This window comes from Peromyscus leucopus, chromosome 2, assembly GCF_004664715.2.
Source record: "Peromyscus leucopus breed LL Stock chromosome 2, UCI_PerLeu_2.1, whole genome shotgun sequence".
NCBI classification, from domain to species: Eukaryota; Metazoa; Chordata; class Mammalia; order Rodentia; family Cricetidae; genus Peromyscus; species Peromyscus leucopus.
Genome location: NC_051064.1, coordinates 119,435,694 through 119,461,723, shown reverse-complemented (window position 1 = coordinate 119,461,723; position 26,030 = coordinate 119,435,694). Strand labels below are relative to the sequence as shown.

Here is a 26,030-nt window from a genome sequence, read left to right as displayed (position 1 = left end):
GAAAGAGAGAACTGACTCTTATAAGTTGTCCTCTGACTGCCTCTCAAGTGTCCATACCGACACATGGTAAATAAACAAAAACGTAACTAAAACAAAACCAAAAAGAGGCTCTAGAAGTGGCCATGGGTTTTAAATGCCCCGGTCTTCATCTCATTAGCTCTAACCTTGGGCTTTTGTTTAATCACTAAATATCAGATTCCCTTAAGAGTAATGATCCAAGAGTGAGATGCAGCCTTCCCTGTATCTTCATCCGGGTCTTCTATCGGCTTACCGCCGGGAAGACAGAACTTCCAAACAGGACCTGTACTCTGCTTGCCTCCGGCTCTGTGCCTGACTTCCTTTGTGCATTCATTCATTCAGCAGATACATCCTGACACCAGCTATATGCTAAACTGAGTCCAAGTCACGTTAGCTTAGCGAACAGAGTGGGAGTGAACGGCGGCAGCAGGGGCGGCGTGGCTGGGGGGCGTGAGCGGTGCACGTTTGTTTCTAAAATAAGGGTGGTATCTACGCTGATGGTTTGGACACCAGATATCGTATGGAAGTGGGCCAGGCATCCCCAGGTGTGCGGTGTGGAGACAAAAAGCCCCCTTCACGGAAGGCAATAGCAGTGGTGTTTTCAGAGGAGAGCTGGGTTTCTCTGAGAGCAGAAGGTAAAAAGAACACTCCCCGAGGAGGCTGCAGATACCAAGGAACAATGGAATGTGATGGAACCTTAGAGTAAGGAGCAAGATGAGAGAAAATTAGGTCAAGGAGGTTCAGAGAGCAGGGAGTTGAAGATGAGAAAACGATCAAGAGTATCGTGGGGAGAGTGAACAAGAATCACGAGTAAGATGTGAGGCCAGCAAGGTCGTGAGTGATGCTGGCCACAAGGTTGCCCAAGAACTGATCCCGCCTGCCCCCAGCGCTGGCCATTCGGGCCTTAGTGCTCGTAGCCACAGCCTGCCTTCAGGAGTTCAAGTCTGGTCCCTCAGGAGTTGCAGGCTGTCTGAAATGGTCTGCTAAAGCTTGCTTCCCACGTGGGAAGAGCTCAGAGACAGACATCCCATGCCAGCAGAAGAGGGAGCTCTCCTCTTTCATTCAACAGAGATCCTGATAAGTTGCTATACAGTAAACAAAATGTTGTGGGGGCTGGGAAAATGGTTCAATGGTTAGGAGCACCCACATCCAGTGGCTCACAACCATGCATAACTCCAGCTTCATGGAATCCAATGCCCTCTTCTGGCCTCCATAGGCACTCACACACATAGTACACACGTAAATAATAAAAGGAAATCTTTTTAAAATGTTGTGAATAAGTTCCCATACCTGCACAGTAATGTGTGCTAGGGAGGTCAATGGTACAGCGAGGGCTGCTGTGGAGGACACTGCATGCGTGAGAGGACGATGCCCGCAGGACTCCCTGGGAAAGCGATGTTTCAGCAAGGGTTGAAAGTGGTGATGTGGAGGCCCCATCCCTATCCAGGGCATGGCGTCCCACCCAGAACCCTAAGGAAATCTCAGGCTCAGGAATGTGACACCGTGAGTCAAGAAGGTGCCTGCCCATTAGGCCTAGAAGACAGCCATCTGGAGGCCTTGGAATAACCAGATCCTGGCGCTGGGGTGTGTGGTTGCTGAGCTCCCATGAGCCTTCTGGACATTGAAGTTGATTAAACTCGGGTTTTATCTCTTTTAGCTGGGTTTGGGTAGGTGTTCTGTGGAAACTGTCTGATGCACCGTGTGGTGTTTTATAGCTACCAGATGTGCAGGTGCACAGAGACTTAAATGCTCAGACTAAGTTCATGAAGAATTCCATGTGACAACAAAGGTATGAAACCAGCAACTTTTAGCCCCCAGAGCCCCTTGGGAACCAGGCCCGTTGAGAAAGGCCTATGAACATGGGCCAGCCTGAAGTGCTGCTGGAGGAGGCTGAGTGTGGCAGCACTGACTGTCTTCCCAGCTACTCGGGTGGCCAAGCCAGGAGGTCAAGGTCATGGTCAAGGTTGGCCAGAGCTACCTAGCTATAGCTGTCTCAGCAGCAACAGCAAAGAATCATGGGAACAAGAAGGGAGAGGCAGCCAGAGGTAAATCTACTGATTCGAAAACAGCCTTGCGAAGTTCTGCCTTATGCCCAGTGCCATGCTGGGGAGTCTGTTACCTCTTCCTCATAACAGTAGTGTATATGACCTCATTCATCTTACCTCATCTCTTTCCTGGTTTTATGAGTCCTCTACATACTGATGGCTCCCAAGTTTTTATCAAGCTGAATCCTTTTTCCCACACTTCAGAGTCATTGATCCAGAACCTTCTTCCCTTGGCTGTGTTTTTTGGCTTCGCACAGTTCACAAATCTAGAACAAGGGTCCTCTTAAGTGCAGTATCCCAGGTCCAGCCTCCTCCTGCCTCCAGGCCATCACCCTGTCCAGAGAGCCTCCCCTGCACACCACAGCTGCTCTCCAGCTGCTCTCTGCTCACATGCTTGCTTCCCGGCATGCACGAGTTAGCTTTCTGATGAACTTCAATTGAGGAAATGTTTGTTCTTGCTCATGGTTTTAGGTTTCTGATCATGGTTGCTTGGCCATGTCCTTTTGGGCCTGTAATGAGGCAGAACCTCGTGATAGCCCATACATAGTGAAGCAGAGATGTCACTTTGTAGCAACTGGACAGCAGAGAGGAAGGGGTTAGGACCCCAGCATCCCCTTCAAGAACATGCCCAAGTGGATCTAACATCCTTCCACCAGGCTCTACCTCGAATACCCTCACCGGGGAGCAAGCCTTTAACACATGATCTTCAAGGAATATTTAAGAGCCAAACCATAGCCTTGACCTCCACATAGAGGCAAAAATGATCGTGTTAAAAAGTGAGGTGATGTTGTGATCTGAACTCCTGTGATCAGGACCTTCTGGTGGCTGCTCGGTTCTCTTAGTGTGACTCAGATGTTACAAGGCTCTGAGGGGTGGGGGTCTAGAGTAGACTCTGGATCCTTACAGCTTCCCTTCAGGTTTATTATTCCATACTAGGTTCTGTACTTGGGTGCCTCGAGTCCCCCAGGCCCCTTCCAGCCTCCGACTCTTGGCATGTGTGCATCCCTTTAATAGCAGCAGAGGCTGCTCCCTTCCTTGCCCATTTACCCACTCTTGACTCCTGCTGACATTTCCTGATCACCCCATCTCCTTTCCCTACAGTGCTGGGAGCTGAGCGTAGGGCTTTCTTTACCCATGCTGGGCAAGCGTTCTGTGGATGGACTGTGACCCAGCCTTTATTTTACTTCTCATCTTGAGACTGTCTCGCTCACTAGGGTTTGAATTTGGGCTCATGCTGCCTCTGCCTCCTGGGTATCTGGGTTTGTAGACCTGGGCCAAGAGGCCTGATTCCTCATCACCATCGTTCTTCTCTGAGCGCTCATCACCGTTGGATGCTCCGCACATCTTGTCTCCTCATTCATCATCTGCCTCCACCCACCCCGGAGAGCACGGGGCCGCCATTTTGTTTCCTCCTCTACTGTTGCCTAGCACCTGTTGCTTAGTGATTGCCCAGTCCGTACTTGAAGAACGGATGCGTGAATTGGTGGACAACTGCATGAAGTAGATGTTACTTAAATGCTTTTGACAAATGAGAAGATGACAGGGGTGGAGCAAGCAGTTTAGTCACGTTCAGAGAATCGCCTCAACCCCACCTGGCCCCCCCTCCCAGCAGCAATCTTCTTACGTCTCCACTCACTCTTTTTTGTTTTGTTGGGGTTTTTTTTTGTTGTTGTTTTCAAGACGAGTTTTAGTTTTGGTGACTGTCCTGGATCTCATGCTGTACACCAGGTTGGCCTTGAGCTCACAGAGATCTGCCTGGCTCTGCCTCCGAGTGCTGGGATTAAAGGCGTGCGCCACCATCGTCGCCGCCACCACCACCACCCGGCTCACTGACTCTTAAAAGAATTCTTTTTTTTTTTTTTTTTTTCTCTAATTTATTCTGTTGCTGTGACAAAGCACTGACCAAAAGCAGTTTGGGAAGGAAAGTGTTTATTTCATCTTACACTTCCAGGTCACAGTCCATCACTGAGGGGAGTCAGGGCAGGGACCTGAGGCAGGAACTGAAGCAGAGACCACGGAGGAACACTGCCCCCTGGCTTGCTTCCTCTGGTTCACGCCAAGATGGCATTTCCGAGTTGGGCTGTGTCAGGTTGGCTGCTGAAGCTAACTCGGAGAGTTCCATACTTAGCTTGGGGAACTGTAGACTTTATAAGGGCAGGAATGGGCACTGGGTTCACAGGGGTATCCACAGTGCCACACAGTGTGGCGGTACCCAGTGAACAGTGCAGCACGTGTTTGGTAAGTCAGAGAGGGTAGAGCGAAGTGGATCACTGTGCCAGCCTTTACTAGGAAACCCAGTGAGGTCTGCTTTTTAGGAAGTAGATTGGTCAGAAATGACAGGTGGCTCCTGCCTTTGCCTACTCCCGAGCTCTGTCTCTGCTGGAGGGTCTCTCACTCCATGACCTGCAGTTACAATGACTTCAAAGAACCCAGCATCTCTTCCATACTTTAATGTTGCATGAATCCTAAATGGTCTTACAATAAAAACCTGGAGCCAGGTATCAGGGTGAAAGCTGAAAGATCAGAGAAGCAGAGCAAGCCACAGCCACCACCTCTTACCTCACCAACTCCTCAGCCTGAAGGAGAGTGAATTCCTGTCTCCTCCTGCCTTATATTCCTTTCTCTGCCCAGCCATATCACTTCCTGTCTCAGCCTTCTTAGTACTGGGATTAAAAGTGTGTGATCCCAAATGCTGGAGTTAAATATGTATGAAACCACTGCCTGGCCCTGTTTCTCTTTAGACTGGATTAATCTCATGTAGCCCAGTGCGGCCTTGAATTCACAGAAATCCAGATGGATCTCTGCCTCTGCCTCCACTTCCCGAATGCTAGGATTAAAGTTATGTGCCACCACTGCCTGACCTCTGTGGCTAACTCTGTGGCTGGCTCTGTCTTCTGGTCTTCCAGCAAGCTTTATTACAAGCAGTATATTACCACACTTTAAAAATCAAGGGGGAGAAGATAGGAACAGCTGAGAACTCACATCCTGATCCACAAGCAGGAGGCAGAGAGGGCACTCCAGGAATGTCTGGAGTCTTCTGAAACCTCTGAACCCAGCCCCAGTAACACACCTTCTCCAACAAGGCCACACCTTATCCTTCCCAAACAGTTCCACCAACTGGGGACCAAGGATTTAAACATGAGCCTATGGGAGCAATCCCATTTAAACCATCACATTCCACTCCCTGGGCCCCATAGGCTCAAGCTATATCACAATACATTGCATTTAGTGAGACTTTCAGGGTCCCCAGTCTTTCAGTCTCAGCACTGTTTAAAACTCCAAAGTTCAATGTTTCTCCTAAGTCTCAAAGCAAGCTCTTAATTGTAGTAACCCCCTGTCAGATAAAAACAGCAAATTTCATGCTTCCAAAGTACAGTAGCACCAAATATACATTACCATTCCAAAGGGAAGGAATCAGGACGTAGTTAGGAGACACCGAGCCAAAGCAAGACTGGAAATCAGCAGGGCAAACTCCACATCACCACAGCCTTGTGTTCCCGTCTTCCTCCTGCTCCTGCCCCGCTGAATGTCTGTATTTCCTTACTCACAGAGTGATGATGTCATCCACCAGTTCCACACAGTGATTGAGGACTCAACAATAATGTAAACTAAAGGAATCAGGCTCAAACCGCTGGCAGTGCTCAGTGTTTGCTGATTGCATTCCTTCACCATCTCTTGTTCTGCTTCTCCAAGTAGCTGAGAGTAAAGCTTCCTTCCTCTTGGTAACCAATGCCACCCCTTAATGCAGGCCTGCTCATTTCTCTCCTGGGCAGAGGCATGCATTGCTCCGCTTATGAATCCTCTGCTCATGAGTCCTCCCATACAGACTCCTAGCAGCAGAACCAAGATTTGTTCTCACAGATTGCACAGCATTCCAGACGCATGCACACCCTCTCTCTTCTGGCCTTTGTATATATTGTGTCCCCTGTTGAGAACGCCCTTCTGCCCTCCCAGATCCCTAGGATAATTGACTTATCTCCCCACACCCTGTGCATGACTATGCTTGTACTCATCCTTGAAGGTTTTTTGTTTTGTTTTGTTTCTGTTTTTGACTTATCTTCTTGCCTCTGGGTTATCAGCATCTCGAGAGCAGGAGCCAACATGGAGGTATCAGTCTCAAAGTGTTGTACTTCTGAACCAGTTCCTCCAGAGCATCTTGGATGGGGGGTGGGGGTGAGCACACCCACTGAGGGCCCCCTTCAAGCAGAGTGGTCTTTAAGAGCCCTCATTTTATTTTTAAAATGCTGTGCTCTATTCCATAATACATATGTGTTGTTCTTATATAGAATTCTCCATCAAGTTTATTTAAGTGTATGAGTGTTTGCTTGTGTGTACATATGTGCACCAGTGTTCATGCGCTGGTGCCTGTAGAGGTCAGAAAAGAGTGTTTTTTCCCCTGGTACTGGAGTTACAGATGAGTGTGAGCTCATCTGTAGGTGCTGGGAATTGAACCTGGGTCTTTGGATGAGCAGCCAGTGCTCTTAACTGCTGAGTTATCTCTCCAGCCCCTCAAGTATATTTATTACTCCAGTAAATATACCCACTTTGAGAAGCCTGGACCTAGTGGACTTAGGGACAGTGCTGTCTGGAAATGATGATAAGGACCCATCTGATCCTGCATAGGAAAATCAGACACAAGTCTTTTTTTTTTTTTTTTTTTTTTCTTTCAGAGCTGAGGACCGAACCCAGGGCCTTTTTACGCTTGCTAGGCAAGCGCTCTACCACTGAGCTAAATCCCCAATCCCCAGACACAAGTCTTTACTGTGACTTTAAGAATCTGTTGAGACTTAGCCCTTCTGTGGTGCTCGCATAGATGCTGGGGTGCCAGCAGATGACAAGCTTGTGCGTACAAATGCTGGTCTATCAAGCAAAAGTTTGGAGCCGGCAAGCGGCTTAGAAGAATTCGGGTAACAAACAAGAAAAGAACGGTTATTTTCCCCTGTATTACTATAACTCTGACCATCCAGATGGAGCCAGGAGCAGGAAGGTAGAAAGAAGTCAGCCTTCCTACAGCAGGAGCTGTGACTGACAGGTAACTTCCTCAGAGTGCTCTGTCCTACCTGCCAGCACTGTATCATCCCGCCAGCCCTCCTGCTCTCTCTCTTAAGAGCCACAGAAACCAGGCAGGAGAGCATGATACTTGGTCTAGTCTTTAAGATTCAGCTGCGCCCAACCTTTTCACATTGCGACAGACAGACACTGTCATCTACAAATGTGCTGGACCATATTTACCGACATCATGGGATGCACATGCCCGAGGCTGCATGCTGAAACACACATGCTTAAGTCAGTGCTCTTTCTACCAAAGAAACCGAGGGATTTGTAAGCGGGAGACAGCTCCGGGGCTCTTGCAGAGGACTCAGGTTCGGGTCCCATCACCAACTGGCATAACCATCTGTCTGTAACTCCAGTTCCTGGGAATCCAACGCCATTTTCTGACCTCCATGGGCACCAGACACATGCTCAGATATGCATGTAGGCAAAACACTCATACACATAAAACACATCTTAAAAAAAGATTAATGAAAAGATCAGGGCTGGTGAGTGTTTCCACAGGTAAAGGCCTCACCACTGAGCCTAATGACCTGAGTTCAGTCTCCAGGGCTGACGTGGAAGGAGGGAACTGATTCCTGCAAGTTTTCCTCTGACCTCCACACACATAGCTCCCCCGACACACCCACAATAGATAGGTAAGCGCACTTACCTTAGAGTGAGGCTGCTCTAGCAGCATGCAAAGCCCCAGCTGCCTGAATAAACCAGTTGCTGGGGTTGCTGAGATGGGGTGGGAGTTTCTGCCAAGTATCTAGGTGGTGGGTGGAAATGCTTAAGGTGTTAGTTTCCTATCTAGTTCACACACAGATCCTCCTCTCTCTGTTTGGGCTCAGGAACCTTTCTGGTCTGTGTTGTCAGATACATGGTTCATGAAAAGTTAACCCACCCTGTGGCAGGAAAAGGGTGGCAGTGTGGTGGCTCTCCTCGGCGTCGTGTCTTTTGGGAGCCTGTTTTACAGCAGCAGAGCAGGACCAATTACATCAGCCGGTGACATCACTGCTCGGTGTTAGCCTTCCTGATGTCCATGAGTCCTGGCTTCCAGTAACTCTCACGGGTTGTGATGGCTTTGCTAGTGATGCCCACAGACGCCACTGTCACTCGGAACATACGGGGAAAATAGGAGTAGAAATGGGTTTCTCTGGTTGCATTAAGTTCATCATCTGAAGTTTTGAGCGTGAACAGAGAGAGAACTTCTAACCGCATCTTCTGGCGGGGCTGCTTTCCAGGCTTACACAAGGCTAGATTAGATCATAGATCTGCTGCCGGGCACTTGGCTCACGCTCCCTGTGTGAATTCCCTTGCTCTTTTCACTACCACCCAGAAGGAGGGTGTGTTTATATTTTTAAAGAACTGAAGTGTGGAAACAGAACTGATCTGGAGCCGCTGCAGCAGGCCCCTGGTGGAGTTTCTGTGAGAACTGTCTGTGGCGCACAGACCAGCGCACAGGGAGGGCTGTGGAGAGCATCCTCCCATCCAGGGTGAAGACAATGGCCAAGCCCCCAAATGAGGCTAAACTACAGCAATGTCAGCTTCTGAATCCCCAGTTAAGCAGGAGCACAGACAAACACGGTACAGAGATCCATGTCTGCACCGAGACAGCCAGGGTGGAGCGGCTTGACACTCACCACCTGCGGCTCCTGGGGGAAACTGAGGACAGTCCGAGGACAGCCGGCCCAGCCCTCCCTTACTCCCAGCAGAGGGCCTGGTTACTACAGTCACAGGGTTGGAGGGACGACAGTGGAAAAGCAGGGACTGTGCTGTGGCTCTGTGGTAGAGCGTTCACCAAGCTTACAGGATCTCAGGACTCGACCCCTAGCACCAGAGAGAGAGAGACAGACAGACAGACAGACAGACAGACTACCCTTAAGGAGAAAAGGTTCATCTGGGTGCCTAAGAGGGGCTATGATGGCATTGGGTTATTTTCTTACACGAAGGCAGTTTTAGTGGGAAAATTCAAATGGAAACGTTTAATAATCAAATAAGATGACCCAAGCTAAGCAAAGCTCCTTCTACCATTTCCGGGTCCCACGGTTGTCCCAGAAACAGCTCTAGTAATTGGAGAAGCTGACCTTCAGGAAGGAAGAGGAACTGAGGAGACGTGCTGAGGGGCTCCCCACCCTTGCCGGGTGGTTGGCGCTGACCAAGCGGTGGGTTAGTGTTCCACTCAGGCCTCTCTCATAAGTAGTGTCCAGTCCTCCGTAAGATGGTGCCAGGAGCGGGTCTGCTGGTTACAGGATGTCCGTCACCGAGCTGTAGAGTCCCTGAGACTGACCCTCAAGCCTTTGGCCCAGCCATCACCCCCTCCCTCACACTGATTAGCACTACAAGTCAAAGTGACTAACTGTTCTCTGTCTGATGGCTTTGTTACACACTCTGTGCCGTAAATCCTGTGTTAAATGATCTAGGACAGGCACGTCTCCTACTTTTTACTGACATGTTGATGGTACAAAATGGTGAGTTCCGTGGCGATGTTTTCGTACATGTATATAGTTTTATTATATTCACCACCCCCTCCCCTCCACTGTCCTCACCTCTTCTGGCCCCTTCCTCCTCCCAAATTAGGACAGAAAGATGTTTCAGTGAACACCTGCTCATACCTCTGTTCTCTGCACACACTCACACTTACATGCACATGATGCACGCACACACACACACACTTTCCTAATTTAAAAAAAATCTTACCGTTTAGTAACATGCCTCCAAATTATACAGCTTGCAAGATGATACAGCCAGGCTAAAAATCCAAGCAGTGACGCCATTGCCTCCAGATACTTGTTGAGTGAGTGAATGAGAGCAAGAAAGGGGAGGAGGTGGGGCAGAAAGAGTGTTTGAAAACATGCGCTCTAGGATGAACATGTGCTCTAAGTATGTGGGGACCACAGGTGGGAGGAGTTGGTTTGGGGAGTCAGGATACATCTCCCCCCTTCCCACCCTCCCAAGGACATCCCTTCTGCAACTGCCCTGTCTCTGAAGCATCGGGAGTTTTTCTTGTTCTGATCAGTGTATGAACGTGCTGAAACACTTCCCGTCCTCAAGACGACGATTAAAAACCCATCACCACTCTTACCTCACCCTCCTTCCAGCTGTTTCTGTCTCCCTTTAGGGCAAACTCCTCCAAATCGCCCCTGATCTGACTGGTCTCTCCATTGCCTCCTCCTAAACTCAGTGGAACCTGAGTTGAACACCCACAACCCTCCATACGCACACTCCCACCCACGCCCACCACGGAAACAGCTTCAGGGAAGTTCAGTGTTCCAGCCCAGGTCTCACCTCAACAGCCTACCCTGTGTTGGTCACCACCGTCCCCTGTGGGATATCACACTCTCTCCTGGTTTTTGCTTTTTTGTTTTTGGTTTTTTTTTGGCAGGGACAGGATCTCACTCTGTTACTCAGACTGGCATCAAACTTGTGTCAATCCTCCTGCCTCAGCCTCCTGGGAACTGAGATTCTAGGATTGCGCCTCCTTGCCTGTCTCCTGGTTAGTTCTCTGTCTCCACTTACTGCTCCATCCCCATGCTTCTGGTCCGGTCTCAAACGTTGATCTTCCCAATGCGCATGTCTGTCAGAAAGTAGCAATTCTCCCTGGCAACTGAATCCAGCCATGAGCCAGGTGCTCAGCCTGCCTCTGCCACCTCATTTTCCTTACAGCACCTATATGTTGCTTGGGAAGACCCCCAGATGTTGACTTCTGGGGTACACACATCACTCAGCACAGCAACTCTCCCTTGAGATTGAATGCAGACAGACGTGAGCCAGATGCCTAGCACCTGGATGAGAAGTCGGCCTGCCTCTGCCGTCTTCTGTGTCTTACAGCATGTGTACGGTGTTTGAGAATGTGGCCGGCCCTCTGCTCCCCAAACATGCTTCTCCCCCCATCCTCACCAGATCCCCGGGATAGGAGGCTAAGGGCGAGAGTTTTTCCAACACTTTGCTCCCTTTTCCGGCGTCCTCCATGGAAGCTTCAGATTCCATAGGTAGCCGTCCTTCCGTTCACTGCCGGATACTTGGCCTGGTTCCCTGAGTGCGGCCCTTCTGATCAAAGCGGGGGGAGTGGAAGTTGGGGTTTCTTGTGGGCTCCAGTCTGGTCATCTGGTCTTCCTCTGAAGAGCATGTGGTGTACACTCTTCACCCCGGGGACTTGTTAGTCACGTTCTCAGCACAATGGGTACTCTTAGGGAGTGAAATGCTCCGTTTTCCACAGTGAAAGGCCAGCTGCAGAACAGGAGAAGAACAAGGGCAGAATGATCTGATCAGACATCTGGGGGCCTCCTGGCATTTGGAGTGAGTGCCTAGAGAAACTAACTATTCTGGCCTGAGGGAGCAGGCGACCATTAATCTTAGTGGGTTTGACCGCTGTCTGCCCCAGAGGTCCCAGCCTGCTGTGTGACTCAGAATCCTCAACACTCCCCCTATTCTTCTCTCACTGGGACATTCGGGAGGCCATTTCTAAGGCATTTTAATTTGGTAATAATTGACATGCCCTGCTATACCCAGTCTGGCTTCTAAATGAATTGGTTAGCACTCATCACCCCTGATGCTTGACCACCTTGCACACTAGGAAAAGCAAATTCCTGCCCACCTTGGCTGTCTCCCACTTGTCTGCACTCCATCTAGCCAGCAGGTTCTTCTCTCCACCATGGATGACCCAAGCCTAGGCTTGGCCTGTCCCATAGCCCTTCTTCAGGCACGTTCCAAGAGCTGAGAGCATGCTCTGGGGAGAGGAGAGATACGGCCAGAGGTCCATCTGTTGAGCGTTTCATTCCGCAACGCACTGTGTTAGGAATGACAACTGCCATCTGTCTTCCAACGTCTTTGTAAACGTCCTGGAATTCAGAAAGACCACAGACACTCGGTACAACACTCGGACAACCCTGAGGGTAAGGGTTCTGGAGACAAGGCATGAAGGCCAAAGCGCTGTGTACATACTTTCAAAGAGTGGGGTGAGGCCTTCTTGACCCTCATTGCTACCCGTATCCGGCCATGTCAACTGCCCCTACTGGTGCTGGGCTCCAGGCCAGCTTCTGTAATTGTGTTGCTGGCCATGTCGCGTCGTACGCCTGCCACGGGCCCATGGAGCTGCACGGTCTTGGGTCCGGCTCTTCATCTTTCTGAGCCCCGAGAGTCTATTTGTGATGCATGGCACCCACGCCCAGGGCTGTTGAGGAACTGTTAGTCACTGCGATTCATCCAGAAGCTTCCAGTAAGTTCTGTAATTGCACTGACGTCTATATTTCATTTCCAAAATACAGTTGTTTACCCAGGAAAATACAGTTTTTCTCCTTTACGTTTGTTTTGTTTATCAAATAAAGTTTCAGCCCCTCATTTTGTGTTTGCATCTCATTTGAGTCTCATTGGCAGGGAAGGCTTAAAAATGTAGATTTCTAGAATTCTGCATCTACTTCACAAGCAATCACTTACATAAGGCCCTGGTCTAGACCTCCGTGGGTGAACTGGACTTGACACCCAGCAGATGATGTATCATCTTTCCTGGCTGTCCAGCAGAGACGCACACACCCACACTCCAATCCCTGCAGGGCCATGCTGAGGGCCAACCTGCTATTGAACCACACCCCGGGGAGGGGGCGGAGCTAGACACCAGAGAATTGCCCAGTGTGTGTGGGGCGGGGCAGCAAGGCTGGGATTCAAAACTGGCAGGTGAGGCAGCTGGTGGGGCCTGCAGTCCTGGTGTTCACTGGGTCATTTACTGACGATGTCCTGATGTTTCCCAGACTGCGTGCATGGGGCAGAACTGTGGGGGAGGACTGTGACTCCAGCACCACACTGAACACATCAGGATGCGGAAGCCTGGTGCCGTAGAATGATACAGTCCTAGTCACACAGCAGAGACAAGGCCAGAACACGACCCTCCAGACACTGCTTGGTTTCTACCCCGTGGCTTCCTGAGATGGCCTCGTCTCCAGATCATAGGGCAGGGAGGCCGTCAGCATCATTCTGGTTCTCAAAACAATTTCAGGGGTCTTTGCGTGCCCATCTCTGTGCAAAGTGCGGGCCGAGGTCTGATCTCAAGAATTTGTGCTGCAGCGAGAGACGGTTCTGTGGTGGAGCCGGGCAGCTGGGAGTGAGTGTAGGATAAGGAGGGTGGGTTGGGAAACTCCCAGAGCAGAGAGGCAGGCAGCCCAGTCCGTAGGTCAGGGCATCACTCCTGTGAAGCCCGCATCTGAGTTTAGCTGTGAAGGGCCTGGCATTCTCCACGAGGAGGACCAGGAAAATTCCAAACTGAATAGGCGGACACGCTCAACTGAAAATCAGTCAGGGGATTCATCGGTAGCTCAGTCACACACATTTGCTGTGTCTGTGGTCAGGCCACTGTGGATGGTTCCCACTGGGTGGCTGGTGGGGGTGGGGGTGGTGGGGATAAAAGCAGAGGAGACCAGGCACACGGGGACGTGCCAGGAAGGTGCGAGGGCCAGTGCCCTCTGGATGTGTCAAAGCCTGGGTAACTGTGTCCAGTCCCAGGCACTGCCTCATGGGTGATCAGGCTTACTACAAAGACTCTTTGACACCAAGGGTGTTCCTTTTGTGGAGGCCATCAAGGGACCTTTTTTACTGGGCTCTCTAATTAGGAACTTGTGGGTCTCATTCCTAAACCCTGATGTGGAAAGAGCCTGAAATGCCTGTCTTCGGGAAGAGCACTTCATTCCATTTTAGTCCCTGAGGCTCCTGATGAGTGATCATCTACCTGCGGCTCTGGGCCCAGCAAGCCCTGACCTTCCTTCTCTCCCGCAGGCCTGCCGAGCTAGCCACCAAGTACGCAAACTTTTCAGAGGGAGCTTGCAAACCCGGCTACGCTTCAGCCCTGATGACCGCCATTTTCCCCAGGTAAGTGGCCCTGTTCTACGATGCCTGGACAGCGTGGCTGAGACTCAAGCGTGTGAAACATCTGAGGAGGCTTGACCTTTTTCCCTCCCCTCTTTTTTTTTTTTTTTTTTTTTTTTTTTGAGACAAGGTCTCATTATGTAGCTCTGGCTGTATAGACTAGGCCGGCCTTGAACTCACAGAGATCTACCTGCCTTTGCCTCCCAAGTGCTAAAACTCATATCATTTTTTTTTAATTATTACACATAATTGTATCACTATATCATAATTTTGTTAAAAATATTTGTTGCAGTTTAATTTATGCAAAATGTATACAATAAAATTTGCCTTTGGTGTCGTTCAGAACATGTGGCGATCAGTAGCACGTGCCTGTCTCCCTCAGATTCCCCATGCTGCTTTTTGGTGAGCTCCTCTCTCATGCTCAGCCTCGGGCAACCCCTGACCTATTTCTAGCCCTGCTGTGTTTCTAGAACATCTTGTGAATGGAGTCATGGTGTGTAGCTTTCTGAGGGAGCCTCTGGCACTTGGTGGGATGTGGTCGAGTCCATGCATCTGTCGTATATACTATATACTGTCGTATATACTATACACTGTCGTATATACTATACACTGTCGTATATACTATATACTATCGTATATACTATACACTGTTGTATATACTATATACTGTCGTATATACTATACACTGTCGTATATACTATACACTGCTGTATACACTGTTGTTTGCACCTTTTGGTTGCTGAGTAGTTTTCATAATAGAGATGTAACGCTCTCTTCGCCCAGAAGTCAAGGGCATGTAAGGTAATTCCAACTTGAGGCGATTAATCACAGAGAAAGCCACCAGGGCACTGGCACATGGCTTAAGGGGAGGGAGAAAGCCATTAAAACACAGAGGATGGGTGCTGTATAAATACACATGTGCACCTTTCATAGTGAATGCCTAGAAGTCAGTGACTGGGTCCAGTGTCCTATGTGTGGCTCACTTGTAAGAAACTGCCAAGTTGTCTGTCTTTCAATGTGATTGTACCGGTTGTCTGTCCCACCAGCTGCAACTGACAGTCCAGATGCTGAGTGTCCGGGGATGGGGGTGGGGGTAGTGGGAGGATTGTTTTTCTCTCAGTGTCTTTACAGGGCAGGAATTTTTAATATTGATGGAGTCCAACTCATCACGTTTTTTCCTTTTATGTATTTAACTTTGAGTGTTGTATCTAAGACATATTCTCAAACATAAGGTCAGATAGGTTTTGTTTTTTTTTTCTTGTTTTCTTCTAGAATTGTTATGGGTTTAGCTCTCAAATTCAAGCCTCTGACCTGTTTGGAGTTCTTATTTGTATATAGTGGCATGTAAGAGCTTGGGATTTCCTTATTTGCATATAGGTGTTTGTCAGTTCCAAAATAGTGTTGGCAACCCCGACAACACACACATATGCATACACATACACACATATGCTCATACACATACATGTGCATACACACACATGCACTAAAATACCTTGATTTTATTGAATTATTGAAAATCAGCTGACATGTGCGTTGCTGTTTTGCTGATCTCTGTCTGTCCTTCTGTTACTAAAGACAGTTTTATTTCATCTTTTCCAGTATAGTAGCCTCTCCTTTTCATCTTACTTATTATCGTGGTGTGTGTGATGAGATGAGGCAATGCCACAGCGTGCATGTGGAGGTGAGAGGAAAACTTGGGAGTGGATTCTCTCCTTCCACCTCTGTGTGGGTTCTGGGAAGCGAGTCCATGGCTCTCACACTTGGCAGCAAGGCACTTTGACCTACTGAGCCATCTCACTGGCCCCGGTGCCTCTTACTCTTTTTTCTTGACTTGCTGTATTAAGTGGACTCTTCAATATGATATTAAATGATATTACATTGTTAGCAGTTTGATCAGCTCACCCCCTCAGCCCTTCTCCCATCCCTGGAGGAGTCGAAGTAGATGTGGCTGGAACGGTCTGTCCTCTAATCACGTGACTGGTCCACCTGAAGTCCGCCCCATTCTGAGGCTCTCCAGGCACCCGACAGCCTCTTCATTAGAATAAAAAAGATGTTCCTGTCACCCCCAAAATTCCAAGGCACTTGGAGTTCTATGCTAGTTCCTGTCACTCAGAAAATTACAAAAGTCTTAGGAGCTCTGGGTCAGGAGTGAGCGCCAAAGACCAAACATTAGATCATGAGACCCCAAATTTAATAACAAAAGACCCCAGTATTAGAGCAGAAGACTGTAGAAGGAATCTTAAAAGTTCTTATTAATAAAATCAAACCTGAGCCAGGTATTGGGGTGAAATGCTGGATGGTCAGAGAGACAGAACAAGCTACAGCTAACCTCACCTGGCCAACTTCTCAGCTGGTCTTGTTTCCTCAGACTGGAAGCTTCTGTGTCCTCATCCCAATGGTTTTCAGTTGAACTGCTGCTTGAAAGCCTGAAGCTTAACCAGCTAAAAGCTTAACCAGCTAAATGCTTCTAGTTTCTGGTCCTCACACCTTATATACCTTTCTGCTTTCTACCACCACTCCCTGGGATTAAAGGCTTGCTTTCTGGGATTAAAGGCACGAGTCACCATGCTTGGCTGTATCCTTGAACAGATGGATTTCTGCCTCTGGAATGCTAGGATTAAAGGCGTGTGCTACCACTACCTGTCCTTTATGTTTAATATTGTGGCTGATCTGTCTCTGACCCCAGATAAGTTTATTAGCATGCACAATATTTCGGGGAACACAATACCACAGAAGACCCCAAATTTAATAACAAAAGACCCAGTATTAGAGCAGGAGACTCCTAATATCAGAGCAGAAGATCTCCCAATATCAGACCAGAAGACCCCAAATACCATAGCAGAAAAGCCCCAGTATTAGAACAGAAGACGCCCCCCCAGTACTGAACAGAAGACACCCAGTATTGGAACAGAAGACTACTGTAGAATAATTCTCCTGTACACTGTAAAGACTTGTTACTCGAATTGGTTTAATAAAATGCTGATTGGCCAGTAGCCAGTATATGCAGGTAACCAAACTAAGAATGCTGGGAAGAGGAAGGATAGAGTGAGTAGTCACCACCCACATGCAGAGGAAGTAAGATGAGAATGCTGCACTGAGAAAAGGTACCAAGCCCTGTGGCTAAACATAGATAAGAATTATGGGTTAATTTAAATGTAAGAGCTAGTCAGTATTAAGCCTGAGCTACCAGCCAAGCATCTATAAGTAATATTAAGCCTCCGAATGAGTTATTTGGGAACAAGCAGGAGGGAGAGAAACATTCCACCTACATCTAGCGCCCAACATGGGGTACCAGATTAAAGCGAGAAATCCACAGGAGTCTGCTTAAGAAGTATTAGAGAATTTATTAGGGTATAAATTAAGGAAATATACTCATAAATACAGAACCAAGTAAACAACTGAAGTCATCCTCTGTTCTGACTGGGAGCAAATCCATCTGGCAGTCTACTCACACCAGGAAGCAGGAACCAGGGAGAATATACCTTATGACCCCTCTCCCTTTCCTTTTAAGAGGTCACATACAATGGCAAGAAGCACTGCCTCCTTTGGGATATATAGCCCAAGGTCATGGGCGGAGCAAATACCACTACAAAAGACCCCCAGTATTGGAACAGAAGGCTCCCAGTATTGGAACAGAAGGCCCCCAAAGGCATGAGAGTAGGTGAACTTTCCCATCAAGAGTGGGAGAGGGATAGAGAAAGAGTGCCTGGGGGCAAAATGACCAAAGTACATTATATACACGTATGAAATGTCAAGGAATTAAAAACAAATTTTAAAATTAGAGGAAAATAGCCCTAGTGTTGTTATCTTGAAGTTTTTAGGAACCAGGGGCAGAGACCTAAAAAAATAAAGTTATAGATAATGTATTTTTTTTCTAACTTCCCTTAATGACTTTTCTTTGACTCATGAGCTCCTTGAAAGTTGTCTAATTTGTAGTTGTCTGAGGGTGTATATGTAATCAAAATATACTTTCAGTGATCTTGATACTTTAAAAATGATTGAGATCTGCATTATGGGGCAAAATCTGATCTATCTTCGTAGATGTTCTTGAGAAGAGCGTATTTGTTGTTACTGGGTACTCTACAAGTGATATCAGATGAGCCTGGTTGATAGCGTTTGTCAAACTGCCATGTCTTTACTGGCTTTCTATCCACTTAATTCTGACAGGAGTGTTGAAATCTTTATTCATCAGTTTTTGTTCATTCAGTCTGAAGCTGTTATTTGTTTCTTGTACACTATAGTTATCATATCACCTTTTTAGATGTCTAGATTCTGTTATTTTGAAATGTTTCTTTTTCACTAGTAATTATCCTTGTGAAGTTTTCTTAGATAATGTCAATCATTGTAACTGCTCCACTTGATTAAAATTAGCTTTATCGACTCGTTTGCCCCATATATATATACATGAAGAAGTATACATTTGTTTGCTCTTAAGCTATTACATGTATGGTAGGGCAACTGTCCATCTTTGCTTTCAATCTGCTGGTATCTTTATGTCTTCATAATTAAGGTGGGTTTCTTGTAGACAGCACATAGTTGAGCCTTGCTTTTTAATACAATATGACAATGTCTGCCTTTTATTGGAATGCTTCTAAAATTATATGCCATTGATATATAAGTCATCAATATGGTTATTCCTAAATCTACATTACCATTAGTTCCTGTTTGTTTCTTTCTTTTCATGCCTCCTTTTGGATTAATTGCATACTATGATTTCATTTTAATAGCTGTATTGCTTAGTTTTGTTTTTAATGGGTGTTTTGCATTTTATAAGGTATATTTTTAATTTATAATTATTTTCAAAACCATATAGAATGTAACACCCTTATGTAATAATATTTTCCATTCTTTGTGCTGTTTTCTCATGCATTTTACATCTGTTTATCCATCTATCATAAAGCCACAACACTGTTTCATTTATTTCCTAACATACTCATATACACGTATTTTAAAAAATAAGATATTTTATATATACAAAGAACTCTTAAAATTCTTCAACAAAAAAGAGCTACTTGGTTTTAAAATAGACCAAGAACCTATATAGGCAAGAAAGATAGGCAAATGGCCAAGAAGCCTATGAAAAGTTGCTCAGCATGACTAATTAGAGAAATGCAAAGCAGAAGCACAGCAAGAAACCACCTGATACCCGGAGCAGCTGCCCAAAAAAACAGAAGAGCTTGTAAGGTGTAGAGAGATTAGAACCCTGTGCACTGTTAGGGGTGTAGGATGGTGCAACTACTATGGGAAACAGTGTGGTCGTTCCTAACATCATTAGAATAGGATTAGCATGAGATCCATCAATCCCTCTTCTGGGTGCCTAGCCAGAGTAACTGAAGTCAGGAACCCAGGAATCTGTGCACCTGAGGTCATAGAGTCATTGTTCATAATTGCTTAAAGCTACAAGCAACCCAAGTGCCCATCAGCAGGTGAAGGGGAAATAAAACTGGTTCCGACAGCGAAGTATTTTTCAGCAGGAAAAGGAAGCGACTCTGACTCATTGCAGTGTGAATCCCTGAGGATGTTACACCCAATGCAATAAGCCAATCACAAAGGGACAGATGTTGGTAATTCCAGTAACATAATAAATATGTATTTCCATCTTCTGAACCTCTTTTAACTTAGTGTGTGCACACACATGTGTGTGCCTGTGCACAAGTGTTTGTGTGTGTGGCAGATCTGGTGGCATATGAACTCCTTCAGTTTGACTGAAAAAGTCTTTGTTAACACTTGTGGCTTTGAAGGTTTTCCTGACTAAGTAACAACTCTTCCCATACCCACACTGCCTTGGAGGACTTTAAAACAGTTTCAATTTTTCGTTTTGTTTTTTTCAAGACCAGGTTTCTCTGTGTAGTCCTGGCTGTCCTGGATCTCGCTCTGTAGACCAGGCTGGTGTCCAACTCACAGAGATCTGCCTGCTCTGCTGGGATTAAAGGCGTGTGCCACCACTGCCCAGCTCTTTTCTTTTTATTAAGAGATTTTCTATTTGTTTTACAAATCAACCACGGATTCCCCTGTCCTCCCACCCCCCAGCCTTCCCTCCCCAACCCACCTCCTCCAAGGCAAGGTCTCCCATGGGGAGTCAGCAGAGCCTGGTAGATTCAGTTGAGGCAGGTCCAGTCCCCTCCTTTCTGCACCAAGGCTGAGCAGAGTGTCTCAGCCTATGCCCTAGGTTCCAAAAAGCCAGCTCATGTACTAGGGACAGGTCCCGGTCTCACTGCCTAGGGGCCCCCTACACAGTTCAAGCTAAACAACTGTCTCGCTTATCCAGAGGGCCTAGTCCAGTACCATGGGGGCTCCTCAGCTATTGGACCACAGTTCATGTGTTTCCACTAGTTTGGCTAGTTGTCTCTGTACTTTTTCCAGTCATGGTCTCGATATCTCTAGATATCATGTTTTTAATTTCTGTGAGTTCCTTTAGGTCTTTTTATGTCTTCCAGCTCATTCTTTTTTTATGTCCATGTTTTTAATTTATTTTTATTTTATGTTCATTAGTGTTTTGCCTGCATGTATGTCTGTGTCAAGGTGTGAAAACCCTGGAACAGGAGTTCCAGACAAATGTGAGCTGCCATGTGAGTGCTGGGAATTGAACCTGGGTCCTCTAGAAGAGCAGCCAATGTTCTTCACCGCTGAGCCATCTCTCCAGCCCTATGTCCGTGGTTTTTTCTGCTTAATGAACATGTTTCTAGTAGCTGTGTGATGGCCTGAATAAGAATGGCTCCCATAGGCTCATATTTAAATGCTTGGTACCCAGTTTGTGGAACTGTTGAAGAAGGATTAGAAGGTGTGGCTTTATTAGAGGAGGTGTGTCATTGGGGGTGAGCTTTGGGGTTTCAAAAAACCATGCCATTCCCAGTTAGCGCTCTCTCTTTCTGTCTCTCTCTGTCTCTCTGTCTCTGTCTCTCTCTCTCAGCCTCCTGCTGTGGGTCAGATGTAAGCTCTCAGCTACTGCTCCAGCACAATGCTTACCTGACTGCCATGCTCCCTGACCTGACGGTCATGAATTCTAACTCTCTGAAAGTGTCAGCCCTAAATAAACTCTTCCTTCTGTAAGTTAGTTGCCTTGGTCATGTGTCTTATTACAACAGTAGAAAAGTGACTGAGGCAAGCTGCTTTTTACATTCTTGTCTGCTAATTCTGGAATGGTTTCTATGGTATATTTTTCTGGTTCTTTACCTGGCCATTTTTATTGGACATGATAGGTTTTGACACTTTCCTGTGCTAGACTTTGTTGTATTTCTGTAAAAGGCACTAGATGTTGGTGCACTTGGTGAAGTTACTTGGAAACAATGGAGCCGTGTAGGCTTGCTTTAGCAGTGTTTAGCAGGTGTTGAGCAATCCTCTCTGGAGCCATCTGTCCTTCGGATGCAGCGTCCTTCTGAGAACTCTGCCCCAAGACTCCCGTGTTAGTAATTCCACTCCTGCTGATGCATTCCCACTCTACTTTATGCGAATAGAAACAGCTCCTAGTCTGGTCTGAACACTAGATTTTTATTTATTTATTTATTTTTACTTCCTCCTGGTGGTTCTTAGCCCCTGAGTCTCCTCTCACGAGTGTTCAGATCAGTACTTGGCTAAAGATTTGGGGGGTGCCCTCTGCAGACGTTCAGAGCTCTCTGTGCTGCTCTCTCATCTAACGCAGTCTCTCCTGTGAGTTACAGGCTCTGTGGCCTTCCTAAATGTTGATGTGTGTGCTCACCTCAGAAAGACCTCCAAGCTCTGTCTAGATTCCGATTCTCACTGCAGGTTGGACACTGTCCCCATGCAGTGACCTAGGCCTATGCGGCTCACTGTATTTCTTTCTAAAGACCATTGTTTCATATCTTTTTCTAGTTGTTAAGTTTGGAAGGTAAAACTTGTTCCTATATTCTATGATAGCTAGCAGCAAATGTGCCCTCATTTTGTCTGTCTGTCTGTCTGTCTGTCTGTCTATTTACCTGTCTGTCTGTTTGTTTTGAAACAAGGTCTAACGTAGCATGGCTGGCATAGAACTCATATGTAGCTGAGGCTGGCCTTGAACTCATCCTGTGTACTGGGATGACAGGCATGTGCCACCACCCAACTCCTCTCATATTTTTTTACCTAGCATTCTATCGGGTAGGCGTTCTATATTTTAATTAAGCAGTTCCTTTTTTGAGGGACAGTTTCCAAACTTTACTCTTAAAAGTATTACCTTATGAATAACCTTTTCTGTACATCACATTCAAGATTGTGTAGGACAGAGTACTATTTCCAGATCAAACATTGTAAGCATTTTTAATGGTTATCTGCAAGTTGTCTTCTGTAGTGGCTTTTAAAATTTGCCTTCATGTATGTTAGTATCTGATGGCACTTTCTGTTTTAGTTACTTGTCCTGTTTCTGTGACAAAACACCCCCCCCCCAAAAAAAAAAGCAACTTAAGGATAGAGGATTTATTCTGCTTTACAGTTGGAGAGGATACATCCTGGCCTGGCCGGGAGAGTGTGGGGTGCTGGTCACATCGCATCTACAATCAGGAAGCAGAGACGAGTGTTAGCCTCAGCACCTTCTCCTGTCTGTCCAGCCCAGGATCCCAGTCCAGGGAATTGTATCACTCGTTCAGAGTGGGTCTTCATACCTCAGTTAACCTAATTTGGATCCTTCCCCCACCACCCCACCCCTACACACAGATGCCCTGAGATTTGTTTCCACAGTGGTCCTCAATCCCCTGGAGTTGACAGTCAAGATTAACCATCATGACATGTGATGGCACATACCTTTAATCCCAGCACAGGCAGAGGCAGGCAGATCTCTGGGAGTTGGAGGCCATCCTGGTCTACAGAGTGAGTTCCAGGACAGTCAGGGCTACATAGTGAGACTCTATCTCAAAAGGAAAAAAAAAAAAAATTAACCATCATACCTTCCTTTTGTTTTCTTCTATTATCTTTAATTTTATAACTTCTACTTAAATTATTAATCTATCAGTTTTGTGTTTTGATGTTAGGAATGAGGTTGGAACCTAGGTTTCTTTCTATGTGGGTAACTAATATTTCTTGACACTTTGACCAAGAACACTGTACAAATGTAAGGTTTGGGTTTGTATTATAGCATCAATATTTTTAAAAGGTAAAGAAGCAGTTTTACTTTTAAAAAAATCAATTTTGCATAAGTTGATTGGTTATATCAATGTAATTTGTTTTTATCAATATAAATTGGTTTTAAATATGAAGAAACTGAACAGCAAATTGTGCCTTCATTCACTGACATGAACACACCTCCAACAAGTCCATACAAATGAAAATACATAAAGATGTGCAAAACACCCAAATAACAAGCCATATTAGCCATCACTTTCCAAGACCCTAATTTTTGTATGAGTATACTGGCAAATAGAGAAACATCAGTGCACAATGCTTCCATATGCATGCAAATCCCAGAAACCAAGGTGGCATGTAGAAATGGAACATTGGTGCTTACATGCATGGACATAAATATACAACATGGTGTAAAACAGAAATCCCTGACACACAGCAATGTGACATTTTCACCAGTGAGGAAGATTCAACAGTAAACACTGTTATTTTGTGAAACTAGGATTCACAACATGTCCGTGCTCTGGATAATGAAAGCGAAGAAGCCAGGCAGGAAAGCCACCCATCCTACTGCCAATGAAATTCTCGTGTTGAAAATGCAAAGACAGCTTCAAAGGCTTAATAATGCAGGGTATTGATGGTGGCTTTTAGAATAAAGATGATATGAAAATGAAGTTGCTGAGAGCAGAGAACAGTCTGTACATGAAAAATGCGCTGGAGTCCTTTTCCTTTGAAGACCCCACTGCAGACTTGCCCTGCTCTGACTCGTGACTTTGAGACACAAAACTCAGGCTGCTGCTGATGCCAGCATCGGGTGCTGGTGGGGGCCACAGACAATGGTCGGAACTAACATCTTAGTCTCTACCATCCCACTTTCCACTCCCGTATGACCCAGAGGAAACTTGGAAACCCAAAGACACCAGGTTGTGGGATCATAGCTGGGCCAAGGGAACCTAGAGTGATATTTTGTAGCCTACAACTTTCACAGAGACATTTCTGATACTGGCGATTGCTCTCCACACATTTCCTAGAGATATCACTGGACTTTTATATTCTTCCAGCACTGTCTGCATGGAGGTGGCCTCTGCTTTGAAAGAGATCAGTTCTGCATCCTGGCCCTGTAATTGCTGCATTATATGCTCTTTTTTTCAGACAGCTCTCAGCTTTGCTGCGATTGTGTTCTTGTTTTGTTGTGGTCTGTTTGTTCCTTTTGAATCTTTCTATGTAGTCCTGGATGCCTTGGAACTCAATATGGAGTCCAGGCCGGCCTCAACTGCAACTGTATTCTTGATAGATACCATTCGCCATGTTATGTAGACCAGGCTGGCCTCAACTGCAATGAAGAGGTCTAGACTGGAAATACAAGCTTAAACCTAGTTCTGATCTCTTCTACAGTTTCAAATGAATCCAGCTTCAATCCAGGGATTAGGCTGAAACACAGCAGCTATCAACTATCTAGCATCATCTCTTTTTTCCTTATTTTTTTATTGAAAGTAGATTTTTTTCATACAATATGTTCTGATTATGATTCCCCCCCAACTCCTCCCAGATCTTCCCTACCTTCCTTCCCACCCAGATCATGCCCTTTCTTTCTCTTATTAGAAAACAGGTATCTTTAAAATAATCTAAAACCAATATTATATCTGCATCTATATTATTCCAGCATCTTGCAGTGCACACTGCGTTGGAAAGACGTGAGTGTTGGACAGTGTTCTCGTGACACTGAGCCCTTGTGACTTTTCTCACGTAATAGGCTGTGTGAACTTGGGGAAGTCTGAGTATTGCTGCCCGTATTAGTCAATCAGTGAGATCAGATGACATCTCCTGGGGCTGTATAAATTAAGTCATTCCAGTAAGTTGAACAGTTAGCCAATGAATTCCATTTGCCAGTGACTTTCATTATAATTAGATGAGTTTAGGGTTTTTGTTATTGTTGTTTTGTTTATTTTACTCTCTGGGAAATACACATCTCAGGCTTGATCACAATAAATACTTTAAATGTTGTTTTAAAGCAGAGGTTTTCAACCTGTGGGTCATGACCCCTGTGGGGGTTGCATATCAGCTATTTACAGTACAGTTCGTAACAGTAGCAAAATTGCAGTTATGGAGCAGCAGTGTGATAATTTTATGGTTGGCGGTCACCACAACGTGAGGAACTGTATTAAAGGATCACAGCATTAGGAAGATTGAGAACCACTGTAGGAAAAAAAACTGTAATTCATTTGAATGTGTCACTCAGAACCATAGTTGATATTCCACATTCCTGGAAATCCTTTATTTATACATGTGAGTAGCTCTTTATTTTTATTTATTTATTCATTTAGTTTTTATATGTGTTGGTATTTGGCCTGCATGTATGTCCGTGTGAGGGAGTCAGATCCACAGGAGCTTGAGTGACAGACAGTTATGAGCTGCTGTGTGAGTGAGCAGCCAGTGCTCTTAACCACTGAGCCATCTCTCTAGCCTCTGAGTGACTCTTTTGCATATTGATGGAAGATATGATTAAATTCATTGAGTATCATACCTTTGAAAAATGTATTATTTATATATGTGTGTCTGTGTGTTTGCCTGAGGAGACCAGAGGGGTGTCAGCTCCCTGAAGCTGAAGATCCAGGCAGTTGCTAGCTGCTTGATGTAGGTGCTGGGGATCAAACTCAGGTCCTCTGCAAGAGCATCATGTGCTCTTTCTTAACCACTGAGCCATTTCTCTAGCTCGAGTACCATGCCCTTTATATGGTGGCCAGTTTGGCCACTCAGTATTGAATGTCATCCCCAGGCAAAGAGAAAGCCACAGCTACCATGGCCCTGTGCTAAGAATTTTTCCTATTTCTCTGTTTTAATCTTCTTGACAACTTTATGAGATGGATTTTATTATTAGTCCAGTTTTGATATGAAGAAATGGAGACACAGAGAACTCAAGGAATTTGTCTGAAGTCACACAGATAAGAAAGGATGAAAACTAGTTTCTCTCTCTCTCTCTCTCTCTCTCTCTCTCTCTCTCTCTCTCTCTCTCTCTCTCTCTCTCGTGTG

The 26,030-nt window shown here is 46.2% G+C and overlaps 1 protein-coding gene across 13 annotated transcripts in view; it reads left to right on the top strand.

Annotated features, from left to right (window-relative positions):
- The window catches only part of St3gal3 (ST3 beta-galactoside alpha-2,3-sialyltransferase 3), a 216,909-nt gene that overhangs the window by 117,247 nt on the left and 73,632 nt on the right, over nt 1-26,030 (top strand). For 10 of the 13 annotated variants that reach the window (XM_037202869.1, XM_028893223.2, XM_028893220.2 and 7 more), the window contains one exon: nt 13,863-13,955. The exons of the other annotated variants lie outside the window; for them this stretch is intronic. In XM_037202869.1, the coding sequence (XP_037058764.1) occupies nt 13,863-13,955 (93 nt within the window). The remainder of the gene's footprint in view (nt 1-13,862; nt 13,956-26,030) is intronic. 13 annotated transcript variants of the gene reach the window in all.